This window comes from Pelecanus crispus, chromosome 12, assembly GCF_030463565.1.
Source record: "Pelecanus crispus isolate bPelCri1 chromosome 12, bPelCri1.pri, whole genome shotgun sequence".
In the NCBI taxonomy this organism is placed as follows: Eukaryota; Metazoa; Chordata; class Aves; order Pelecaniformes; family Pelecanidae; genus Pelecanus; species Pelecanus crispus.
In genome coordinates this window covers 28,431,346-28,451,330 of record NC_134654.1, presented here as the reverse complement: position 1 = coordinate 28,451,330, position 19,985 = coordinate 28,431,346, and the positions used below count along the sequence as shown (strand labels likewise).

At 60.6% G+C, this 19,985-nt stretch overlaps 1 protein-coding gene across 2 annotated transcripts; it reads left to right on the top strand.

Moving 5' to 3' along the window:
- On the top strand, positions 1-5,938 carry CHMP6 (charged multivesicular body protein 6). 2 transcript variants are annotated; one of them, XM_075719794.1, is made up of 8 exons: positions 1-63; positions 1,164-1,273; positions 1,852-1,939; positions 2,562-2,648; positions 2,769-2,834; positions 3,098-3,178; positions 3,909-3,963; positions 5,487-5,938. In XM_075719794.1, exons 1-8 carry the CDS (start codon positions 1-3, stop codon positions 5,537-5,539), a joined length of 603 nt encoding a protein of 200 aa, XP_075575909.1. In that variant the 3' UTR covers positions 5,540-5,938. The 2 variants fall into 2 exon arrangements, with proteins under 2 accessions (XP_075575909.1, XP_075575907.1); XM_075719792.1 differs by lacking the exon at positions 5,487-5,938 and having other exon boundaries at positions 3,909-4,324.
- The last annotated feature ends 14,047 nt before the right edge of the window (positions 5,939-19,985 follow it).

Genomic DNA, 19,985 nt, shown 5'->3' with positions numbered 1-19,985 from the left:
ATGGGGAACCTCTTCGGGCGGAAGCGGCGGAGCCGCGTTACCGAGCAGGACAAGGCCGTGCTGGTGAGCGCCGCGGCGGGCCCGGCCCGGCGGGGCGGCCTGGGGAGACCCCGACCGCCGCAGGCCGCGCCGGTGCCGGGGGAGGCCGGGTGGGGGAGGCCGGGCCCGGGGCGCCGGGGGAGGCCGGTGCCGGGGGAGGCCGGTGCCGGGGGAGGCCGGTGCCGGGGGAGGCCGGGCCGGGGGAGGCCGGTGCCTGGGGAGGCCGGGCCGGGGGAGCCGGGGGAGGCCGGTGCCGGGGGAGGCCGGTGCCGGGGGAGCCGGGGGAGGCCGGTGCCGGGGCAGCCGGGGGAGGCCGGTGCCGGGGGAGGCCGGTGCCGGGGGAGGCCGGTGCCTGGGGAGGCCGGTGCCTGGGGAGGCCGGTGCCGGGGGAGGCCGGGCCGGGGGAGCCGGGGGAGGCCGGTGCCGGGGGAGGCCGGTGCCGGGGGAGCCGGGGGAGGCCGGTGCCGGGGGAGCCGGGGGAGGCCGGTGCCTGGGGAGGCCGGTGCCGGGGGAGCCGGGGGAGGCCGGTGCCGGGGCAGCCGGGGGAGGCCGGTGCCGGGGCAGCCGGGGGAGGCCGGTGCCGGGGCAGCCGGGGGAGGCCGGTGCCGGGGGAGCCGGGGGAGGCCGGTGCCTGGGGAGGCCGGTGCCGGGGGAGGCCGGGCCGGGGGAGCCGGGGGAGGCCGGTGCCTGGGGAGGCCGGTGCCGGGGGAGGCCGGTGCCGGGGGAGCCGGGGGAGGCCGGTGCCGGGGGAGCCGGGGGAGGCCGGTGCCTGGGGAGGCCGGGCCGGGGGAGCCGGGGGAGGCCGGGCCCCGGGTGCCGGGGGAAGCCGGTGCCGGGGGAGGCCGGGCCCGGCTCGGTGGGCGCCGTTGCCTTTCCCCGCGCAGGGAGCGGCGGAGCCGCGGTGCCCGCCCGGCCCGGCCCGGTCCCCGCGGAGCTGCCGGCCCCGTGCTCGCTCCCCGCTGGCGGGGCCGAGGCGGGCGGGCGGTGCCGGCTGCGGGGGGGGCGAGGCCGGGGCGGGCGGGAGGGGCTGCGGGTTGTGCGGGCCTGCGGGGGGCCGGCGCTGGCAGGGCCCGGCTGGTGACCGCTCTGTCTGTCCGTCCGTCTGTCCGCCTCGGGCTTTTTAGCAACTGAAGCAGCAGCGAGACAAACTGCGGCAGTACCAGAAGCGGATAAGCCTGAACCTGGAGAGGGAGCGAGCGCTGGCCCGGGAGCTGCTGAGGGACGGCAAAAAAGAGTGAGTGAGGCCTCGGCCCGGGGCGCGGGTGCCAAGGCCCGGCAGGAGCAGGGAGCCTCGGTCTCCCGGAAGGGAAAGTTCCTGGCTCGCCGGTATTGATGAGCTGTGGGGATACTGGCAGGTTATTCTTTCAGAAAGGAAGTTTAGTTTAAAGTTGTATGCCTACAGCCGAGAGAGGCTGCCTGCGTTCCACAGCGGGCGTTGAAACGGGTCTTCAAAAAGCGGCTTGCTGTCCTTGCCGCAGAGCGCCAGCGGCACGTTCGGGTGCTGCGTCAGTGGCCGTCTCTCTCGTCCTGTTTTGAGTGGGTATCATAAGCCTTTTGCGCAAGGGCTTCGTTTTGCGTTGCTACGGCACAGCTGGCCCGGTGGAGTCCTGATCCACACCAGATATATCCAAATTCGTGATTAATTTGCTCATCCTTATTCTTCACGGGAGCAGTTCGGAGCTGTCATTTAATTTGCACATAGGTTTTTTCCTCTTTTGGAAAGAGCACAAAACAAATATGGCTTTGATGTGATTTGTTTAGGCTTAGTTGCTTTCATCTGTGCTGAGTTTTCCTCCCCCTGTTTTCCTTCAGAAAAGCCATGCTCTTGCTAAAGAAGAAGCGTTACCAAGAGCAACTTCTAGATAAAACGGAAAACCAAATCAGCAACTTGGAGCGGATGGTAAGCGAGGATCAGTTGCTGTGCGCTGCGGGTGGCCGGCTGCGTGCGTTTGGTCTGAGTCTTTTCCGGGGTGGGGGCTCCTTTTGGTTGTGTGGCGCTGTATGTTAACTGTCGAGCCCTCGTGGGGTTTAGTCCTCAGTCCCAAGGGCCGATGTCTCTGAAATTGTACGTATGCCGTGACTCTTCCCTAAAGAACCAAGCGGTGAGTGTGTTTTGAGTCTGTAGGGCAGGTTACGTATTAAATACGTGTTTGGTAAACTACTAAAACTTCAGTCATGGTGTGGGCAGCTGCAGGAGAAACTTCCTCAGGCTTGCCTCGGTACCTTGATTTTAGAAATGAATGTGTTTGCTCTGGGGTGGCTGCGGAAACTATGGCCTCGGCTCAGACTGTCAGCGAGAAAACCAGTTAAAGGGCTGTTGGATGTGTTTTTGCAGCTGCCTGTGTTAAGGCTTTTTGTGTGCACGTTTCTTGCCACTGGTATAATTTAAGCCGCTGCTCGCAGGAGAAAGGGCTCCTGACTGATTTCTCCTTGCAGTTTTGTGGGGATCTTCGCAGTCTGCATCTGGCTAACGATGGGAACGCAACAGCCTGTGATGCTTCCCCCTCTCCTTCCTGTTTCAGGTCCAGGATATCGAATTCACCCAGATTGAAATGAAGGTCATTGAGGGCTTGAAAATAGGCAACGAATGCCTGAACAAAATGCACCAGGTACGTGTGGCCGAGTCAGCTGAACACGCTCTTGCCTTGGACTAGGCAGAGTCCTGGGCGTTTGTAGCTGTCTCCCTGCAGACCTCACTCACGCACGGATTTTTTGGCTCTTTTCTTCAGGTTATGTCAATAGAAGAAGTAGAAAGAATAATGGGTGAAACCCAAGATGCTGTGGAGTATCAGAGGGTACGTACTGTGTGCGTGAGCAGAGGCAGCCTGCCACGCAGAGTTTCTCTCTCGTGCGCTATGTTCCCAGCCTTATTTTAGAGGCAATCAGATTGGGAATTAAATCTCAGTTGCCTGCAGAAAAATTAGCTTTGCTAGTTCCGAGTACCCCTTCACCCCTCGTTTACGTTGCTCTCCCCCGGACATGCGCTGTGCTGGAAGCCGTAGAGCTGCTCCTGCTGCACTGTGGTTGACTGGAATATGTCTTTTTCTCTGTTTCACAGCAAATAGATGAGATACTGGCTGGCAGCCTGACTGAGGAAGATGAAGATGCCATTCTAGAAGAATTAAATGCTATTACTCAGGTAGGACTAACCTGATGTTCTTGTAATTACTTTTAATCCACGTTTTCAGAAAGCTGTTTGTAATAGGGGAGAAAGTATCTTTTCCCTCGCACTCGATAGCTTATCTTATTCTGCCAGAGATCTCAGTCGTACCTGTTTGTGCCCAATTCCTGTGTCATCAAAGATCAAGCTAATCGCTCCACACACGGGGCCATTTAAAAATGGGATGCTGTTAGGGGTTGTACTTTATTTGCTGTCTGTTACAGTCAGCTGAGCTCTGTTCTTACTGGATACCTATTCCACTTCACCAGATGAAGGTCTTGAAAGTCCTGGATCGTGCTCAGATAGCAGAAGTCAGTGTGCATTATCATCCCCACCCATCTCCGTGGAGCCTGCAGCTCTTCCAAACGCCGGATCGGCTTGGCTTCGCTGTAGGAAATGTCCAGCCAGCGGAGATTGGGGTGGAGAGGCTCTGCAGTAGCATTGATTTGAGGAGACTTATAGCTGATACAGGGTCCTACTAAGTCTCATTTAATAATTAAAAAACCCCCTTGTTCTCATTTACTGGGCGGTACTGGAGCCCGTAACCCGTCCTGCAGTTCTGGGGGCAGATGTCAGTTTGTACATGAAATCCCTTATTAGTATTATTCTGTTCCCAGACTGTCTTTGCGCAAAACCGTGGCGCAAGGGTCTGCGGCCACCACCTCATCTGTGGGGTATGTGCCATGTGTCGTCTTTAATGTTCTTGCAGGAACAGATGGAGCTTCCGGAAGTTCCTTCTGAGCCACTCCCAGAAAAGATCCCAGGTACGCTTCCTTTATACGCTCCGCAGCTTTGGCTTCTCATCCTTCAGGTCCATGCAATAGTCTGAGACCCTCTCCTGTTGTAAGTATTGTCCTGGCAAACGTGAAGGAATATAAACTTCCTGGTTTAAAGCCCTGTTGATCTGGGCTGTGCGAGCTTCCCCTGCGCGGCTCTGACAAATCCAGCTGACCCTTTACCAGAAGAGGACCCAGGGCTCTGGTCCCTGTGTTCAGTTGGCATCCAGTCATTCCTCTTGAAGAGTTCCTTTTTGTTGCATCTGCTGTCTTTAAGTCGTGCTTTGTACCTGCGGTGAGACCGCCAGCTGCCTTGAAACCCCCGGCGTACATGCTGTTGTGAAGCTCCGTGAGGAGCTCCTTCCTCAGCGCTCTGCTTCACCCAGGCAAGACCTTCTCGCACAGCGCTCAAACTGGTCCCCCGCACCTCATCGCAACGTGCTGCTACGCAGGAACAATTCTTTGTGACCACGGATATTGGCATTCACACTGCACAAAACTGGATTTCACTGAGGGTCCTGACTACTCGTAGCTCTTGTGACCTTGCTTCAGGTACCGGTGGTGCTTTTGAACCAGCTGGGTGAGGATCACTGGAGTCCCACAATTCCAGGGCTCTTGGAGCGTGAGCTCCGCACGACTGATGCTACATGCGCGTTCGCTCCTGAGCGATCCAAAACCTCAGCGGCGGGGTTTGTGCGGCTGGGTGCGAAGAGAGAAGTGCGAGAGAGCTCCAGAAGCAGCGTGACCAAACGGTCTGTTGCCTGGTGAGGAAGGAATCTTCACAGAGTGTCTGTCCGTCCTCGTTACCCCGTGTCTGTCCATGCTGTGAGCTGAAGGTGGAGCCTCCCTTGGAGACAAACAGGGAGGTAAAGCTGGACTCAGCTGGATGCCAGAAGGCAAACTGGTAAAGAGTCTGTCTCCTGGAACAGCAGAACACCGAACCGTTGCTCGCAGAAGCTGGACGTCCCTGCTTGTGGAAACTGGGAGCTGTAAGAAGCCATTTCCTCCATGTGGAATCTGCCCAGGAGAAATCTGGGATGTGGGAGACGGGGCTGGCTTCATTTTAGTGCTTGTTTACTGGTAAACATGGATCAGATGTCATCTCCGTATGTTGGCAGCAGGATGGCCAAACAAAATACAAGTCGCCCTTGCTGCGTGCAGCTGACCGAGCCCGTTTAGACTCGCGCTGTCAGATCGAAGGGGTGAGGGGAGAAGCTGGGCTACCCCCTGCCCCCCGAGGAACCGCTCGCTGCCCTCGATCTGGGCTGGTGACTTACTAAGGCGGTGTTGGGTGCGTTCTGAAACTGTTTTAATTCTTCAGGTGCTGTGGAAAAAGAGGGGCATACTGGATATGTGGAATTATTTATAACGAACTTTTATTAATTCAGGTGCTGTGCAAGCATTTGTTGCTCTACGGAGGAGTGGGTTATGAGTCCTAGTTCTTCCGCAGGAGATGACTGGAGATTATTTGCGTTCTCTGTTTCTGTAACAAGTTTCTTTTTCTTCCACAGAAGCGTCACCCGTCAAGAACAGGCCAAAACCAGAACTGGTGGCAGCATCTTAACTCCCACTTCTGGGGATTCCCCCACATAACTTTCACCCAGGACAGTTTGCCATCCCAGCGTGTGCTGGGACCGAGCAATGCCTCGGCAGCATCCCAGCTGTGCTGGGCGGATCGTGGAGCAGGATTCCCTGTGCAGGGTGGGGAACCTCAGCTGATTATTGCTCTTGTATCAAGATTATTTTCTAGTGCTTTCTTTTTTTTGTAACTTAAATTCTGAACTCACTCAGCTGCGCTGTCTCGGGATTAAACAACAACTCTAAAACTTCCAAAGCCAAATGCTTTCTTTAGGTTTGATTTCAGTGGTAAATCTGCCTTTGCTCTGACTGAATCCCCAGGAAATCCCACCTTCGGAGCAATTGTGCGTTTGAAACGTCCGTCTGGGGCATTGGGCTGGGCAAGAACGAGCCACTGCCCTGGGGAGCCCTCCAGACCACGCCGGTGTCTGCGCTCCTCTCGCTGCTTTTGCTTTTCCTCTTCTGATTCTGCTTGTGGAAAGGCTGCCGGCTTCTCTTGTCCTCGTGTAAATCAGACTGCCTGGTGTGTACGAGGCTCTGGAGGGGCATGGGCAAAGCGCAGGCAGCAAACCTGAGGTTCCGCGGGCAGCGACGCTTCTTGCTGCGGGTTGAAAACGGTTCTGTCAGCCTGGTGTAAAACCAGCTCACGCGCGAGGGTGTTTCGTCAGAGCAGAGTTCGGAGCGATTGCTTGGCTTCGCGTTTGCTGGCAGCGGCGCTGACTGGGGGAAAAGCCCGATCTCCGTGCGAGGTGAAGAGCTGGGCTCTGGCTGGGCGTGAGGCGGAGGCGGTCAGTAACGATTCCCATTCGGATCCCGCTCTGCCTGCCTCTGGTAACCCGTGGTGCTGAGCGAGGCCTGGGGTGGCAGAAGTCTGATGAGCCTCTTAAAATTACAGCAAGGAGTCTTCTGCCTGTGTTATGAGCCAGGAGTCGTCCCTTGCTGGCTCTGCACCATCAGCAGAGTTCACCTTTGCAACGTTCAGATGGGCTGAGACCGATTCTGCTTCCAGTTGTCAGCTCGTGTTTGATTTTTCGTTGTAGGGTTGGAGACAGGAAAGGTCAGGCTGGCGTAAATGTGAGGCTCGTTCTGTACCAGACACGAGGCGTGAAGCTTCTTAAATCAACACTCCAAAGACTCTGCTCGATAAATAGTTGAGAGAAGTCCGGTTCCTCCCGAGCCTGCACCGTGGAGGACGGTCTGGTGCTTAGCGCGGCGTCGCGGGGTGCTCGGGTCGGCAGGATGATGAATTGCTTGGAAAGCTGCCTGGCCAGCCAGGTGGCGGGCAGATTTAGCTGTTCTTGGAAGCAAGCTTACTTGCCAGCTTGCAGATGCTCTTCAGGACACTGCAGGTCTGTCTTTATTACATTCTCCAAGCCACAACCCTTAATCCCTGTTTCTGTGACAGCAGAAGAAGGACCAGAGGGTCCTTGGAGACTTCTAGTGACTGCCTTTGGGGTTATGTGGTCCGGTGCTAGACAATAACAAGTAATCCCAGAGACCGCGCCGCTCTCCGCACGGTGATGGGCCAGCAGCAGCTCTTGTTTTCGAGTCACGCTTTCCGCGTCTTCTCCGTTCGCTACGTCCCAAAGACTGGCCGGGGCATCCTCGCGCGAGGAGCAGGAGCCCTCCGGGCGCTTTGGAGCTGCCCTGTTTTCGGGTCACAGCAGAGCCGGGGCCTGCAAGCCTTGGACCCGTGTTTGCTCAGCGGGGCAACTTTAGCAAACAAAGAACTTTCTCTGAGATCGGCAGAGCGGGTTCAAACCGATCCTTGTGCCTACGCTGAATGCACCGATTACCCCGGCCAGTGTTTGGAATGGCCAAACCCTTCCCCCGGCTTTCCCAGCCGGAGCTAAAATGGGACAGGGCCGTATCCTGTTCTATGCTTCTGGGATTTTTGTTTTTTTCTTTTTTCTCTAGGCAAGGCTGTTGCTCTGCTCCGAGTTCCATCCTGGCTGCCTTGCAATGCACACTTGTTCCACCAGAGAGAGCCTGGTCTTCATCAGCACAGTGGTGTCTGGAGCATTTTTGTGGAACAGGGTTTTTTTTTTCCTTTTTTTTTTTTTTTTTTTCTCTTCAAGGCTCCTCCAGTCCGTTGCTAGCCTGGCGTCGACTTGTTTGATTGTACCCTATTTAATTTGTAATTCATAGGAGTGAATGCTGGACTCTCCCAATAAGGTCTTGAAGGGACCTTTCCTGGGAGCACAGCTTTTGCTGCTCGCGCTTTGTGTAAGCCCTGTTAAATAGGGTTGGCACGCATCACCTCACCGGGGCGAGGAGGGGAGAGCTCGGCAGTCCGTCTGCTCCGCTTCTCTTTCTCACGAACGTCCTGGCAGCGAGAGACGCGAGCCGACCCTCCCCGGGGGAAGCTGCTGCGAGGCCCGGTGCTGTCTGCGCTCTCGCTCGGTGCTTTCCGCGCTCTCGCTCCGTGCTTTCCTTGGGCGGGAGCTGGTCCAGAGAGGGAGTGGTTTAGCGCTGAAGGGGTTAATGCAGCTCCTTGCATTTGTTAATACAGTAAAGAGGCCGTTTACTGAACTAACAGGAAAGTTTGGAGCAGATTGCCAACCGCTTCCTCTTCTAATCCCTGCACCAAACAGATCGTGCTGTGTCTCCTTGAGAGGAAGAGCCAGGAGTGCTGTGTGACCTCTGTGGTGTGCTGTAACAATAAACTGTTTCTAATGGTTTCACCGATTCCTCTTCCAGCCTCGTGTTTTCACAGTAAATGTTTTGGACGAGCAAGAGTTGCCTTCCTCCTCCTTCCCCTTCTTACTCCCTGCTCCTGGGAGAGCTGTGGGCAGGAAATTTCAGAACAGGCTCCGTGCGTAATAGAAAAACAATCCTGTTTGCCTGGATGGCCCGGGAAGGCTCGTCTGTAAGAGACAGCAGCAGTGCCTGGCACGGCCCACGAGCCACGTACGGGTGAGCTGGAGGGATGTTTAAGAGAGCCTATACGTTTTATCGTTGCGGCGAAGGCAGGGCAGCCCCTGGCTGTGCCGCAGCTCTACCTGCCTGTCCCTCCTCGGGAGCAGGGCCATGTCGGGCAGATCCCTCGGGGCTACCCCGAGAAGTGGCTTACGGGGGGAAGGGGCTCTCCTGGGAGGCAGGAGTAATGGGCTGGATCCCAGGATCATAGAATCATAGAATGCTTTGGGTTGGAAGGGACCTTTAGGATGGTGTGGGGGGGATGTTTGGCAAGGCAGCCCTCCTGCCCTTGGGTTTGCAATGAAGCTGAACTGGGCTTTGGGTTTTGTTTTGTTTTTTTTTTTTGCAAGAATTATTCTGGAGCTGTTGACAAACTGAGCAGTAAGTCTGCACCTGGATGCTCGGGGAGCGTGTGGATCTGCGCAGGTCACAGCAGTGGCCGCGTTGCCCTGCCCGTGGCTGGGCTGGGGTCTGATTTCCCCTCCCCTCAGCAGGATTTTCTGCTTCCAGCTCGGTGGGGTTGCCCAGCCGCCCCAAGCAGCCAGCGCAGCCTGCCCTGCGTGTGACCATCGCCCGTTTCAAACCGGCACGGCTCTCGAGGGCACCAGTAACAAGAGTGGCGGGGCTTGCAGGTGCAAGGCCATGGCCATGGCAGTGTGCCCAAAAGGAGGGCAATGGAGCTGGTGAAGGGTCTAGAGAAGTCTGATGGGGAGCGGCTGAGGGAATTGGGGTTGTTCAGCCTGGAGAAAAGGAGGCGCAGGGGAGAGCCCATCGCGCTCTACAACTACGTGAAAGGAGCGGGTAGCAAGGGGGGGTGTTGGTCTCTTCTCCCAAGTAACGAGATAGGACGAGAGGAAATGGCCTCAAGTTGCGCCAGGGGAGGTTTAGATTGGATATTAGGAGAAATTTCTTCACGGAAAGGGTTGTCGAGTATTGGAACAGGCTGCCCAGGGAAGCGGTGGAGTCCCCATCCCTGGAGGTATTTAAAAGACGTGTAGACGTGGTGCTTAGGGACGTGGTTTAGTGGTGGATTTGGCAGTGCTGGGTTAACGGTTGGACTGGATGATCTTAAAGGTCTTTTCCAACCTAAATGATTCTGTGATTTGCAGGAGCAGTGCCGTAGCGCAGCACCGCCTTCATGCTCAGTCCTCGAGAGCGACACCATGGGTGTGGGACGAGGGGCCCTCGCCAGCGATGTCTCGGAGCCACCGGCTGGTGTTTGTTCCCAGATATTTTGGATTTACATCTTTTTTTGGTGATGGGAGCGCTGGGATGCCTCCGGGTCTCCGGCCTGGGCCAGCTGGAGCCGTGGCGGCAGCTCAGCCCCATCCTGCCCGTGCCAGAGGAGGTGCCGGGGGGTCCTAGGTCCCTGGGAAAGCAGCTGCGCCGTGTTTCAGGGTGTTTAATTAACACTCCCTCCTACCCGCTCAGCTGTGGCAGTGGGGTGGGGGCCGGCACCCCGCAGCACGAACTGAGCGTGGAGCTCTTCCAGCTGTGTTTTAGTTGGCCAGATGTTTAGTTAAGTAGAGGAGTGTCCTCCCTCGAAGAAAGTCGTTGAGGCAACATTGCTCCTTGCTAATTAAACCCTGGGGAATACGAGCAACCTCACGCTGCTTCCTCTGCCACCCCCACGCAGCGCCCCGAGCCCTCCCCAGTGCCCCCAGCCCTGGCACGGCCCTGGCTCCTTGCCGGAGGCACCGGAGAGGCTCGGGCCACCGGACAAATGCCACGGCAAACCTGCCCGTTAGACACGGCACACGTGAAGGCGACGGCGAATTTCAGTCCCTTAACATTTACAGGAGCAGGTGATTTGTCACTTCTCCCCGAGCGGCTGCCGGAGTCTCTGTGGTATTTCCAACGCGCCACTCGATGCCGGATCCAGCCACCGTGGCATTTAACGTGACTTGCGTGGCAATGCAGGATCATTGCCCGGCGCAGGGGGAAGGGAGAGGCTCTGCGGAGCTGCCCGTTCCCCTCCGCAGAGAAGGGCCCTGTCCCCGGGGACGCTGCCCTGGTCCGGTGGGCTCTGCCCGGCCGGGGACCGCGGCGGGTGCTGAGCCTCCTCCTGCCAGCATCCCTGGGAGTAACGCGGGAGGCTGTGGGGGAGAGGGAATTACTGCCAGCATTATGCAAGCGGCATCGCCTTTAAATAGACTCTTATTCAGCCTTGTCCAGGCGGCAGCGGAGCCGCTGGGGCTTTGTTCGGTTCGCTCGCTGGGGCTTTGTTTTCTTCTTCTGCAGCCCACCCCCGCGATGCTCTGGAAGTTGTCTAGAAGTTGGTTTGGGGCAAAGGCCTCCTCGCCACCCCGACGGCCCGGGAGCTTCTCCCCCCCTCGTCATTAAGTGGCAGCAGCCCTTTCACTCGCTGGTTAATTGGATTGTGTAACGCAGCGACGCCGTGGCAGAGCCGTGGTAGTTTCTATGCCAACACAGCTGGATGGCGGCGCTGCCTGGGGAGGCACGGCTGCACCCCCCCCAGACACGGCTGTACCCCCCAGACATGGCTGCGCACCCACAGACACGGCTGCACCCCCCCCCCCAAAACGGCTGCACCCCCCAGACACGGCTGCACACCCCCAAAACAGCTGCAGCCCCCAAAACGGCAGCACACCCCCAAAACAGCTGCACCCCCAGACACAGCTGCACACCCCCAAAACAGCTGCACCCCCCCAACATGGCTGCACCCCTGACATGGCTGCATGCCCCAACAACGGCTGCACGCCCCAACACGGCTGCGTGCCCCCCTGCCTCAAATATTTCCTGAAACACCCGTGGAAAAAAAAGAAAAGGCGAGCTGAACATCCCGGTGGCAGCTGATTTGCAGGCCTTTCGTCTGGCTCCCGTCACTTTTTGGCCCGAGCGAGCTCAGAGCCGCGGCTGGGGCACTGCACCCCGGGGGCACGGTCCCCTGGGGTCTGCAGCCCCATTTGGTGCCCACAGCCCCATTTGGTGCCCCCCCGGCAGCGGCGCTCGGCTCCCACCCCGCTGGGAACACCCTCGCCGCGTCCTTTGTCCTCCACCCTCCTTGGCAAACACTGAGTCAGGACCGGGCACTGCTTTGGAGAGGTGTGCAGGGGGGTCTTCCATTTTCTGTCTCCTCCTCCTCTTCATCACTCCGCGCCCCGAGCACTCGGGGGTAGCACTGGAAATGTTTTGTTTTGCACTCAAAGCCTCGCAACGCCAACCCCCCCCCCGGCTGCGCTCAGAACCACGGGGAATCAGCCGCTGGCTCCTTCCTTTTCCCTGTTCGCATATTTTAAGTGGCCTGGTGTCACGCTGAGTCGTCAGAAGAGAGATGGAAGAGGCTTTGGCAGAGAACAAGCCTGAGTTTTGATAGTTCAACTGGGGGGGGGGGAGGGAATCAGCGCAATTTCCTAATTAGAGCAGTGGTGGGAACAAAGCAGATTTGTTAGATTGCTGCGCGGCTGAGTTCGGGAATGTGACCTTTGCTGGCTCTCAGTGCCAGACGGGAGCTGTCGGTGTACGGTGGTGCTTGGCAGTGGCTGAAATGCTCCAGCAGTGACTGCTCTGACGCAGGAGACCCAGAATTTCACCTTCTGGGGGAAGCCAGCCCCACTGCCAGATGGCTGGAAGGGGCACTGGGACATGGCGGTTGCCCCCGGGTCGCCCACTTTTGCTGTTTCCCCCAAACGCGGGCTGGTTTCCCTGCCCCGCAGTGGAACGTGGCTCCTCCAGCCGTAGGTGAAGCCGTGGACACGCGCTGGGTGTCTCTGCAGGGCCATCGCTGCAAGGTGACCCATGGTCCGCAGCATCCGGCCGGCGAGGGACGGCTGATGCCAGGTTGCACCCAGGGCTGCAATGAGTCACAGCCCGAGAGCGCACGATTAATTAGCAAGAGGAGGAAAGGAGTGGACACCAATCCCAGGGCTGTGCCTGTGCCCTTGAATGAGGAGGAGACAATGCTCCCGTCCGTGCAGAAAGGCTGGAGATGCCGTGCGGGGAGCTGGGTGGCCTTGGGATTGGGAGAGGAGCGGTGGGAATTCGGCATCGTGTGTGCTTCAAGCCCAAGAACCAGCATTTCTGCTGCAGCCTGGGAGCTGGCTAGGGCCGCAACAGCCCGACTGAGCCCGTCGGCCGTGGCCACGGAGCAAGCAAACGTGAGCGAGGGTACTGCGGGGCTGGGGTCTCGTACCAGCCCAGAGCGGCGTGGGCTGGGCGGAAAGGACGAGGGCAGGGAGAGGGCAGGCAGCGGGGTCTGCTCCTGTCCCTCCAGCCTCCTCTCTGCGAGCCGCCCCTCTGCAACCGGCCGGTCCGTCTCAGGCAGGCAGGGGCTGGGCAGGGTGCGGAGGCAGCACCCAAAGGTCCCCGCAGCACCCGGTGCCCCTGTGCAAGGCGTCGGCTGGAGACGCTGCCCCGTACGCTTCCCTGAGTTCAGCAACGTGATGCGAAATCCCATCATGCCAGTTATGCAAATCACATAAACTATTCCTGTTATTCTGCAGTATCCCCAGAGATCTCCTTAGCGATCTGTAATTCGGCATTACTCACTCATGGAAGCAGGAGCTAGGGCAGATGAGGCGCGAGAGGGGCTCTGGGCTGCTCAGCAGCCTGGGAGCGAGGGGGAATCGCCGGCCCCAGCGCCTTGCGGGGCTCCTCCGGAGCACACAGCACCGCTCCCCGCTCCGGCGTGGCTTAGCAGAGGTTGGGTTTGCTTTGAAGCCGAGATTTCTCCCTTCCAAGCCTCCCCCGGGCCCTGTGGAAGGCAGCACGGCCGGCAACCCGGCTGGCTCTCCCACGGCCGCTGCTGGCCCCGCTCCCCTCCCGCTGCCCCTTCCCCTCCTCCAGCAGCGACTGCCTCCCCATCCCACTCGGTGCCTCCGCTCCCTCCATCTTCCCAGTCCCCATCACAGCTCTCGGCATCCGCAGCGCTTTGTTCTCCCACCCACTCCCGGTTTCCTCCGTCACTCGGGCTCCTCCCTGCGCTTGCTCTCCCCGGGAGCCTCCCAGGAGAGCCGAGGCTCCTCCATGCCAGCTCCGCCGCACTCCGGCGCAGCCTGGCCTGGTCAGCCGCGCCAGCTCTGCCCGTGCCCGGCCCGCCGCCATCACCGCGCCAGCCGGGAAGGGCGCGGGGTCTGCAGGGGACACCCAGCAGGTCCCCATCCCCCCGAGGCAGGAGGTGGGAGCTGCCAGGGCCGTGCTCTGGGCACGCTGCCGCTTTGCCAGCTTTATTTTAACCACGTGGGCAGGCTCCGGCTTTGACCCGGGCAGCGAGAGCGTCCCAGAGAGCTACCGACAAAGCTCTGCCTTTTGCATCCCTCTCCCTCGGAGGATGCGGGAGTGCGGGGGCCGGGGGTCCGTCCCTGCGGCAGCGCCAGCCGGGCGCTCTGCCACCGCCTCCCCCCAGCCCACGCTCCCTCCCCGGGGCCACCACTTATTTTATTGCCATTAGTGGCCCCGGTGATGAGACCCGACCCCGGCCGCGGCGCACAGCCCGGGCTCTGTGCATCTCACAGAAAGGACGGTGACGGCAGAGCCGCTTTCCGCTGCCCGGCTCGGCTCAGCCCGGCGGCGTCCCTCGCCGTAAGCAGGGCCACGTGCTCCGATGCAGAGAGCTACGCAGATAAGGAGCTGCTGTGTCACATCAGTGAGCAAAACAGTTCCCGGTATACAAATACCTGGAAACAGCAACTTGCACTGCGGGGAGTCTTGTTCAGATGCTGCTTCCAGCGGGATTAGGGAAAAACCCGCTCGGGATGACGGGGGGGCCAGGTACTCCGTCTTGCCTCGGTTTCCTCCTTTGTGAACTAATCCTGACCCACTTTGCAAACCGCGGTGCGTCCTGCTCGGGCAAAGTGCGAGGCAGGAGCTGGAAATGGCTGTCGCCGCTGTTTCAGACTCTGCGCTGGATTTCAGTGCCGCAGCTCCCACCCGGTAAAATAAGAGCCGGAATTGTTCATCCTTTGCTAATCCTCAATAAATGGCTTTACTCGATCTGCTGTTTGTGCTCGGGGGGGATTTAACTGGCTGAGAGCTGCTGGCACGGGCAGGGAATCTCCAGTTTTGTGACAACTTTTAAGTCCTGACCCTAGGAAACAGAAGGTGTAACCTCGTGCGTGCCTCGAGGTAGCACAGGGAGCAACACGCTGGAAGCGGCACGTTTGAAGTTGCACGCTCGACATTGCACACGCGAGAGGCGTGGAGCCCATGGCGGCGCAGGGACCGGCGCTCACCGGTACGAAATGTGACGGGTACCGGCAAGGCACCGCGGCCGCTCGTGCCGGCATCCCAGTGAGAGATGGCCACGCTGCAACGGGAAAAGCAAAGCCGTGCTGGGGTGGGTGGCTCCAAGATCCGGGTGCTGGTGTGGGGTTCGCTGCCCTGGCTCCCGCAGAGTTTAGTGAGGTGCTCGAAAAAAAGCAGGGGACGGCGCGGTGTCGAGGGGGGGCCCCCGCCCTCTCGGCAGCGAGCCAGGAGTCCGAGCTGAGCAAGGCGGATGGGGAAAAGCTCGTCCTGCGCTTGCGGCTGGGTTGGTTTTGCTCAAACCCCTTGGGCTGATTGCCCAGTGACCCCCAGAAAAATCGCATTTAAATTATTTCAGAAACCAATAACTCCTGGTGCAGCACGGCGAGGGTTCACAGCCGACTGCGCAGCAGCAGGGCGTTAGGACTCTGATGGGGAAGCCATCTGCCTGAGACAAAAAGTACGGAAATTTCCCGGTAATCTCATTAACAAGCTGGCACTCGCAGGGGTCAGCGGAGGGCGGTTGGTTTTATCCTTCCCTTTCAGGAGGAAAAGAGGACGAAGGGCACCGGCTGCCGCCAGCCTGAGCTCTGGCGGTGCAGGCAGCGGGGCAGCCTCTGCCTCCGTCCCCGCCGTGGGACCGCGTTGCGCACGCGGGGGAGTTAGCGACGGAGGCGGCTTCTTCGACCCGGTCCAGCTGCCCGCAAAGGCGCCCCGTTCCCTGCTCGGCCTCTCCGACTCCGGCACCATCCGTCTCCTTTCGAGGTGCAGAGGAGCAAGCAGCGACCGCCCGGAGCCGTTCCCGGGGGCAGCTCAGCGGCCGTTCCCCGCGCCCCTGCGCCCGAGCCGCGGCTCTCGGCAGAGATGCGGGCGGGCGGCGGCGGCGGCGGGGCTGTACCTCTGTTTCCTCCTCTCTGTGACACATCGCGTTCGAGGGTGTGAGGGATTGTAACCCACCTTTATTTTTTTTCCTCTCTCCTGTGTCACAGGAGGGGCACCGAGGATGCGGCAGCCGCCGTTGACCCCGTGCATCGTGTCCCCTCCCTGGGCAGCTATGTCGCCCTGCAGCCGCCTCCCTCCCCGGTCGGCCGCCGCACCCGTGGGCTGCATGGGGCGATGCAAGCGTGTTCGCACCTCGCTGGAAACCCAAAGGAGCTGGTGCCTGTCCCCGGCTGCCCCGCGCCACCGCCGCCCCGTGCCATCGCTGCCCCCGGCACGGCGCTCGGTCCCTTGCGCCGGGGCGTGTGACCCGGCCGGCGAGAGCTGGCGCGATGCCACGCTGGTAATTAAGAAGGAACCTAATGAAGCTTCGAAAATAGCACAATTTCCTCCCCACACCTGCAGCCGAGCGGGGTGGATTACATAAGTTGGTGTTGCCACAGCAACTTCGCTCCACCCGGGGCTGGAGGTGGCCGGTGCCGCGTGCGTGCCGGTGTGCCGTCACCCCGGGGACAGACCCTGATTTTCCAAAGGGGGGGATCGCGCCGGGGCCGGGTGCCAGCTCCAGGGCCGGCGGGGCCGTCTCTGGGTCAGCGCAGGGCTGCTGCGTGGTTATCCCACTGCTGTTGGTCTGGCACGGCGGGTTTCCCACGTCGCACCCACCGGGTTTTGCTTCTCGGGCGCAGCCCCCGCGGTGGAAGGTCCCTGCCTTCCGAAAGGGCGTGCGAGAAGCACCGGGAGGTGCCGCGGGGATTTAGGTAACCCGTGAGGGACTCTGCCACCATGGTTACCCTGGGCATGCCGCCAAGCCCCGGGGAGTGAATCACCCTACAAAAAGACGGCTAGCAACCAAAAAAAAAAAAAAAAGCAATCAAAGCAAATGTTACGGCAGGAGGCAAAGGCAGGTTTTTCCTGTCATGAATTCCCAGGGTGCTCCGGGCGGCTGCGGGGCGGCAGCTCTGCCTTGGGCTCCGGCACAGCCCCGCGGGGCGCGGGCAGCACCGGCAGCACCGGCAGCACCGGCAGCGTGGACCAGCCTGGGGGGCTGTCGCCAGTCAAGAGTTTGTGATACAGGAAAAGCCAGGGGCAACAATAATTTGGTAAATCTGCCTCTTAATGCGAGGATGAGAAATCACTGGCTGCTTCCAACCGAAGGCTCGCTTTGGGAGCAGGGGAGTACCAGGGAGAAAGGTTTTCAGTACTCAAATTTCCTGGGGATAAGGAGAAAGAGAGGATGGGAAGAAAGTGGAGCGGCTGTCTGAGAGCAGGCCTAGATGCGAGCGATTCTCGCAGGGTCGTCCCAAAAGGCCTCTTTTATTACGAGAAATTACAAATCCTTTTATCTTCTGCACCAGAGGAACAGCTTGTTTGAATTGTTGGGCTGTCACACTGGAATTAGATGCAAGAACCCCCCACATCCATGACGTAGCGAAGAACTTACATAACGTAACTAAAAATAAGGTGATGGGGATGCAGCTAGAGGCACTCTCTTCCCGGACGCTTGATCTGAAATCCTTTGCCGGCGCTGGGAAGCCAGCGAGGTGCCGGTGTCCGGCCGAGGGAGCGGCATCCCGCCGGAGCCGACGGCAGCCTGGCCGCTCGGGAAGGAGCGGGCTCGAGCGGGGAAGGGGCTCTGCGAGGTGCCCGCGTCGGCACAGCCGGGCGTCCCTCCCGGGGACGTGTCCCGTGGCAGCCTTGTTCGCCGGTGCCCCCCGAGGTTACGTCCCACCGCCGCTTCTCTTTCTCAGGCCTTGTTGGGAAAGGGTTAACCAGCCGCCCCAGGAAAAATAAGAAAAACCCTTCTCAGGGGTTGTAAATTCTTCCCTGTCCTTTGGAGTGTGAAACCTTTGAGGGGGGAGAAACCAAAATGGGACCCGAATGCGGGCAGAGCGAGCGGTCGCCGTCGGTGCCTTCCCTGCTCCTCGCCGGGGCTGGGATGGAGCCCGGGAGGCAGCAAGGGGATAGGAAGGGGAGGTTTGGGGCCAAGGTTTGGACCGCCTCGGGTGCTCAGGCTTCTTGTTCTCGGAATCGATGGAGGAGATGAGGGGAAAAAACCACGCTCCGCTGCTTAACTGTTTCATGGCTTCTCATGGCAGGAGGAGGGAGAGGAAGGAGAGGAAGGCTTGGCCCGCGGGCTGGGACAAGGCAGCCGGTGGCATTTTGCGCCCGGTGCCATCCAAGTGTTCCTCCTGCGCGCCAGGCACGCGGGGGACAGCGCCGGACACGGAGCGGCAGCCGCAGTGGGGAGGGCTGCAAGGCAGCGGGACGCCGGGCGCTGGCTCCTCGCGTCCCTCGGGACCTGCGCAAAAGTTGCTGCCTCTGGCCCGAGGGACGGGAAGGATGGGAACCCGCGGCTTCGCTGTCCCGCTGGGACCTGACGGCCGGGAGGGCTGGCAAGGGAGTCCCGGGGGAATCCCAGTGCACGCAGGGTGACGAGGTGTGAGGCCGGCTCTGCCGGCTGCCTGGGTGGTGGGACGGCGGTGGGATGGTGGTGGGACAGCAGTGGGACGTCGAGGGGACAGCGGTGGGACGGCACTGGGACAGCGGTGGGACGTCGAGGGGACGGCGGTGGGATGGTGGTGGGATGGTGGTGGGACAGCAGTGGGATGTCGAGGGGACAGCGGTGGGACGGCACTGGGACAGCAGTGGGATGTCGAGGGGACAGCGGTGGGACGGCACTGGGACAGCGGTGGGATGTCGAGGGGACGGCGGTGGGACGGCACTGGGACAGCGGTGGGATGTCGAGGGGACGGCGGTGGGATGTCGAGGGGACGGTGGTAGGACGGCGGTGGGATGGTGGTGGGACAGCGGTGGGACATCGAGGGGACGGTGGTGGGACAGCGAGGGCACAGGCAGGCAGGCGCTGCCTCTCCTCCTGCCTGATAGGGTACAGGATGGGGAATGGGGTACGGAATGGGGTACAGGGTGAGGAATGGGGTGTGGGATGTGATATGGGATGGGGAATGGGGTACGGGACGGGGTACGGGGTACGGGATGGGGTACAGGATGGGGAATGGGATGGGGAATGGGGTATGGGATGGGGTACAGGGTGGGGAATGGGGTATGGGACAGGGTACAGGATGGGGACTGGGGTTTGGGATGGGGTACAGGGTGGGGAATGGGGAATGGGATGGGCAATGGGGTATGGGATGGGGTATGGGATGGGGAACGGGGTATGGGATGGGGAATAGGATGGGGAATGGGGTACGGGATAGGGGATGGGGTACAGGACGGGGTATGGGATGGGGGATGGGGTAGAGGATGGGGAATGGGTTTTGGGATGTGGTACAGGGTGGGGAATGGGACAGGAAATGGGGTACGAGACAGGGTATGGGATGGGGGATGGGGTACAGGATGGGGGATGAGATGGGGGATGGGGTAGGGGATGGGGAATGGGGTTTGGGATGTGGTACAGGGCAGGGAATGGGGAATGGGACAGGGAATGGGGTACGGCTGGGGTATGGGTCGGGGGATGGGGTACGGGATGGGGGATGAGATGGGGGATGGGGTAGGGGATGGGGAACGGGTTTTGGGATGTGGTACAGGGCAGGGAATGGGGAATGGGACAGGGAATGGGGTATGGGATGGGGTACGGGATGGGGAATGGGGTACGGGATGGGGGATGGGGTACGGGATGGGGAATGGGGTACGGGATGGGGGATGGGGTACGGGATGGGGAATGGGGTACGGGATGGGGGATGGGGTACGGGATGGGGATTGGGGTACGGGATGGGGGATGGGGTACGGGATGGGGAATGGGGTACGGGATGGGGGATGGGGTACGGGATGGGGATTGGGGTACGGGATGGGGGATGGGGTACGGGATGGGGAATGGGGTACGGGATGGGGGATGGGGTACGGGATGGGGATTGGGGTACGGGATGGGGGATGGGGTACGGGATGGGGAATGGGGTACGGGATGGGGATTGGGGTACGGGATGGGGGATGGGGTACGGGATGGGGATTGGGGTACGGGATGGGGATTGGGGTACGGAATGGGGGATGGGGTACGGAATGGGGGATGGGGTACGGGATGGGGATTGGGGTACGGAATGGGGGATGGGGATTGGGGTACGGGATGGGGGATGGGGTACGGGCCGGGGCGTAGCAGGGCACAGGGGTGGGTTGGGGGGGGTAGCCCAGCACGGTGCACCTCCCCCCCCTCCGCCGCCCCCCGCCCCGGCCCCGCTCTGCCGCTGCCCCGCTGCCCCCGCCCGGGGCCCGGCCCGGCTCGGCTCCTCCCCGCGGGGCGGGCCGGGGCGGCGGCGGCCGCCGGCAGCCGATAAAAGCGGCGCTGCCCCCGCTCCGCGCCGCTCTCCGCGCCCGCCCGGCCCCGCGCAGCCCCCGCCGCCCCCCGCAGCCCCCCGCCGCCC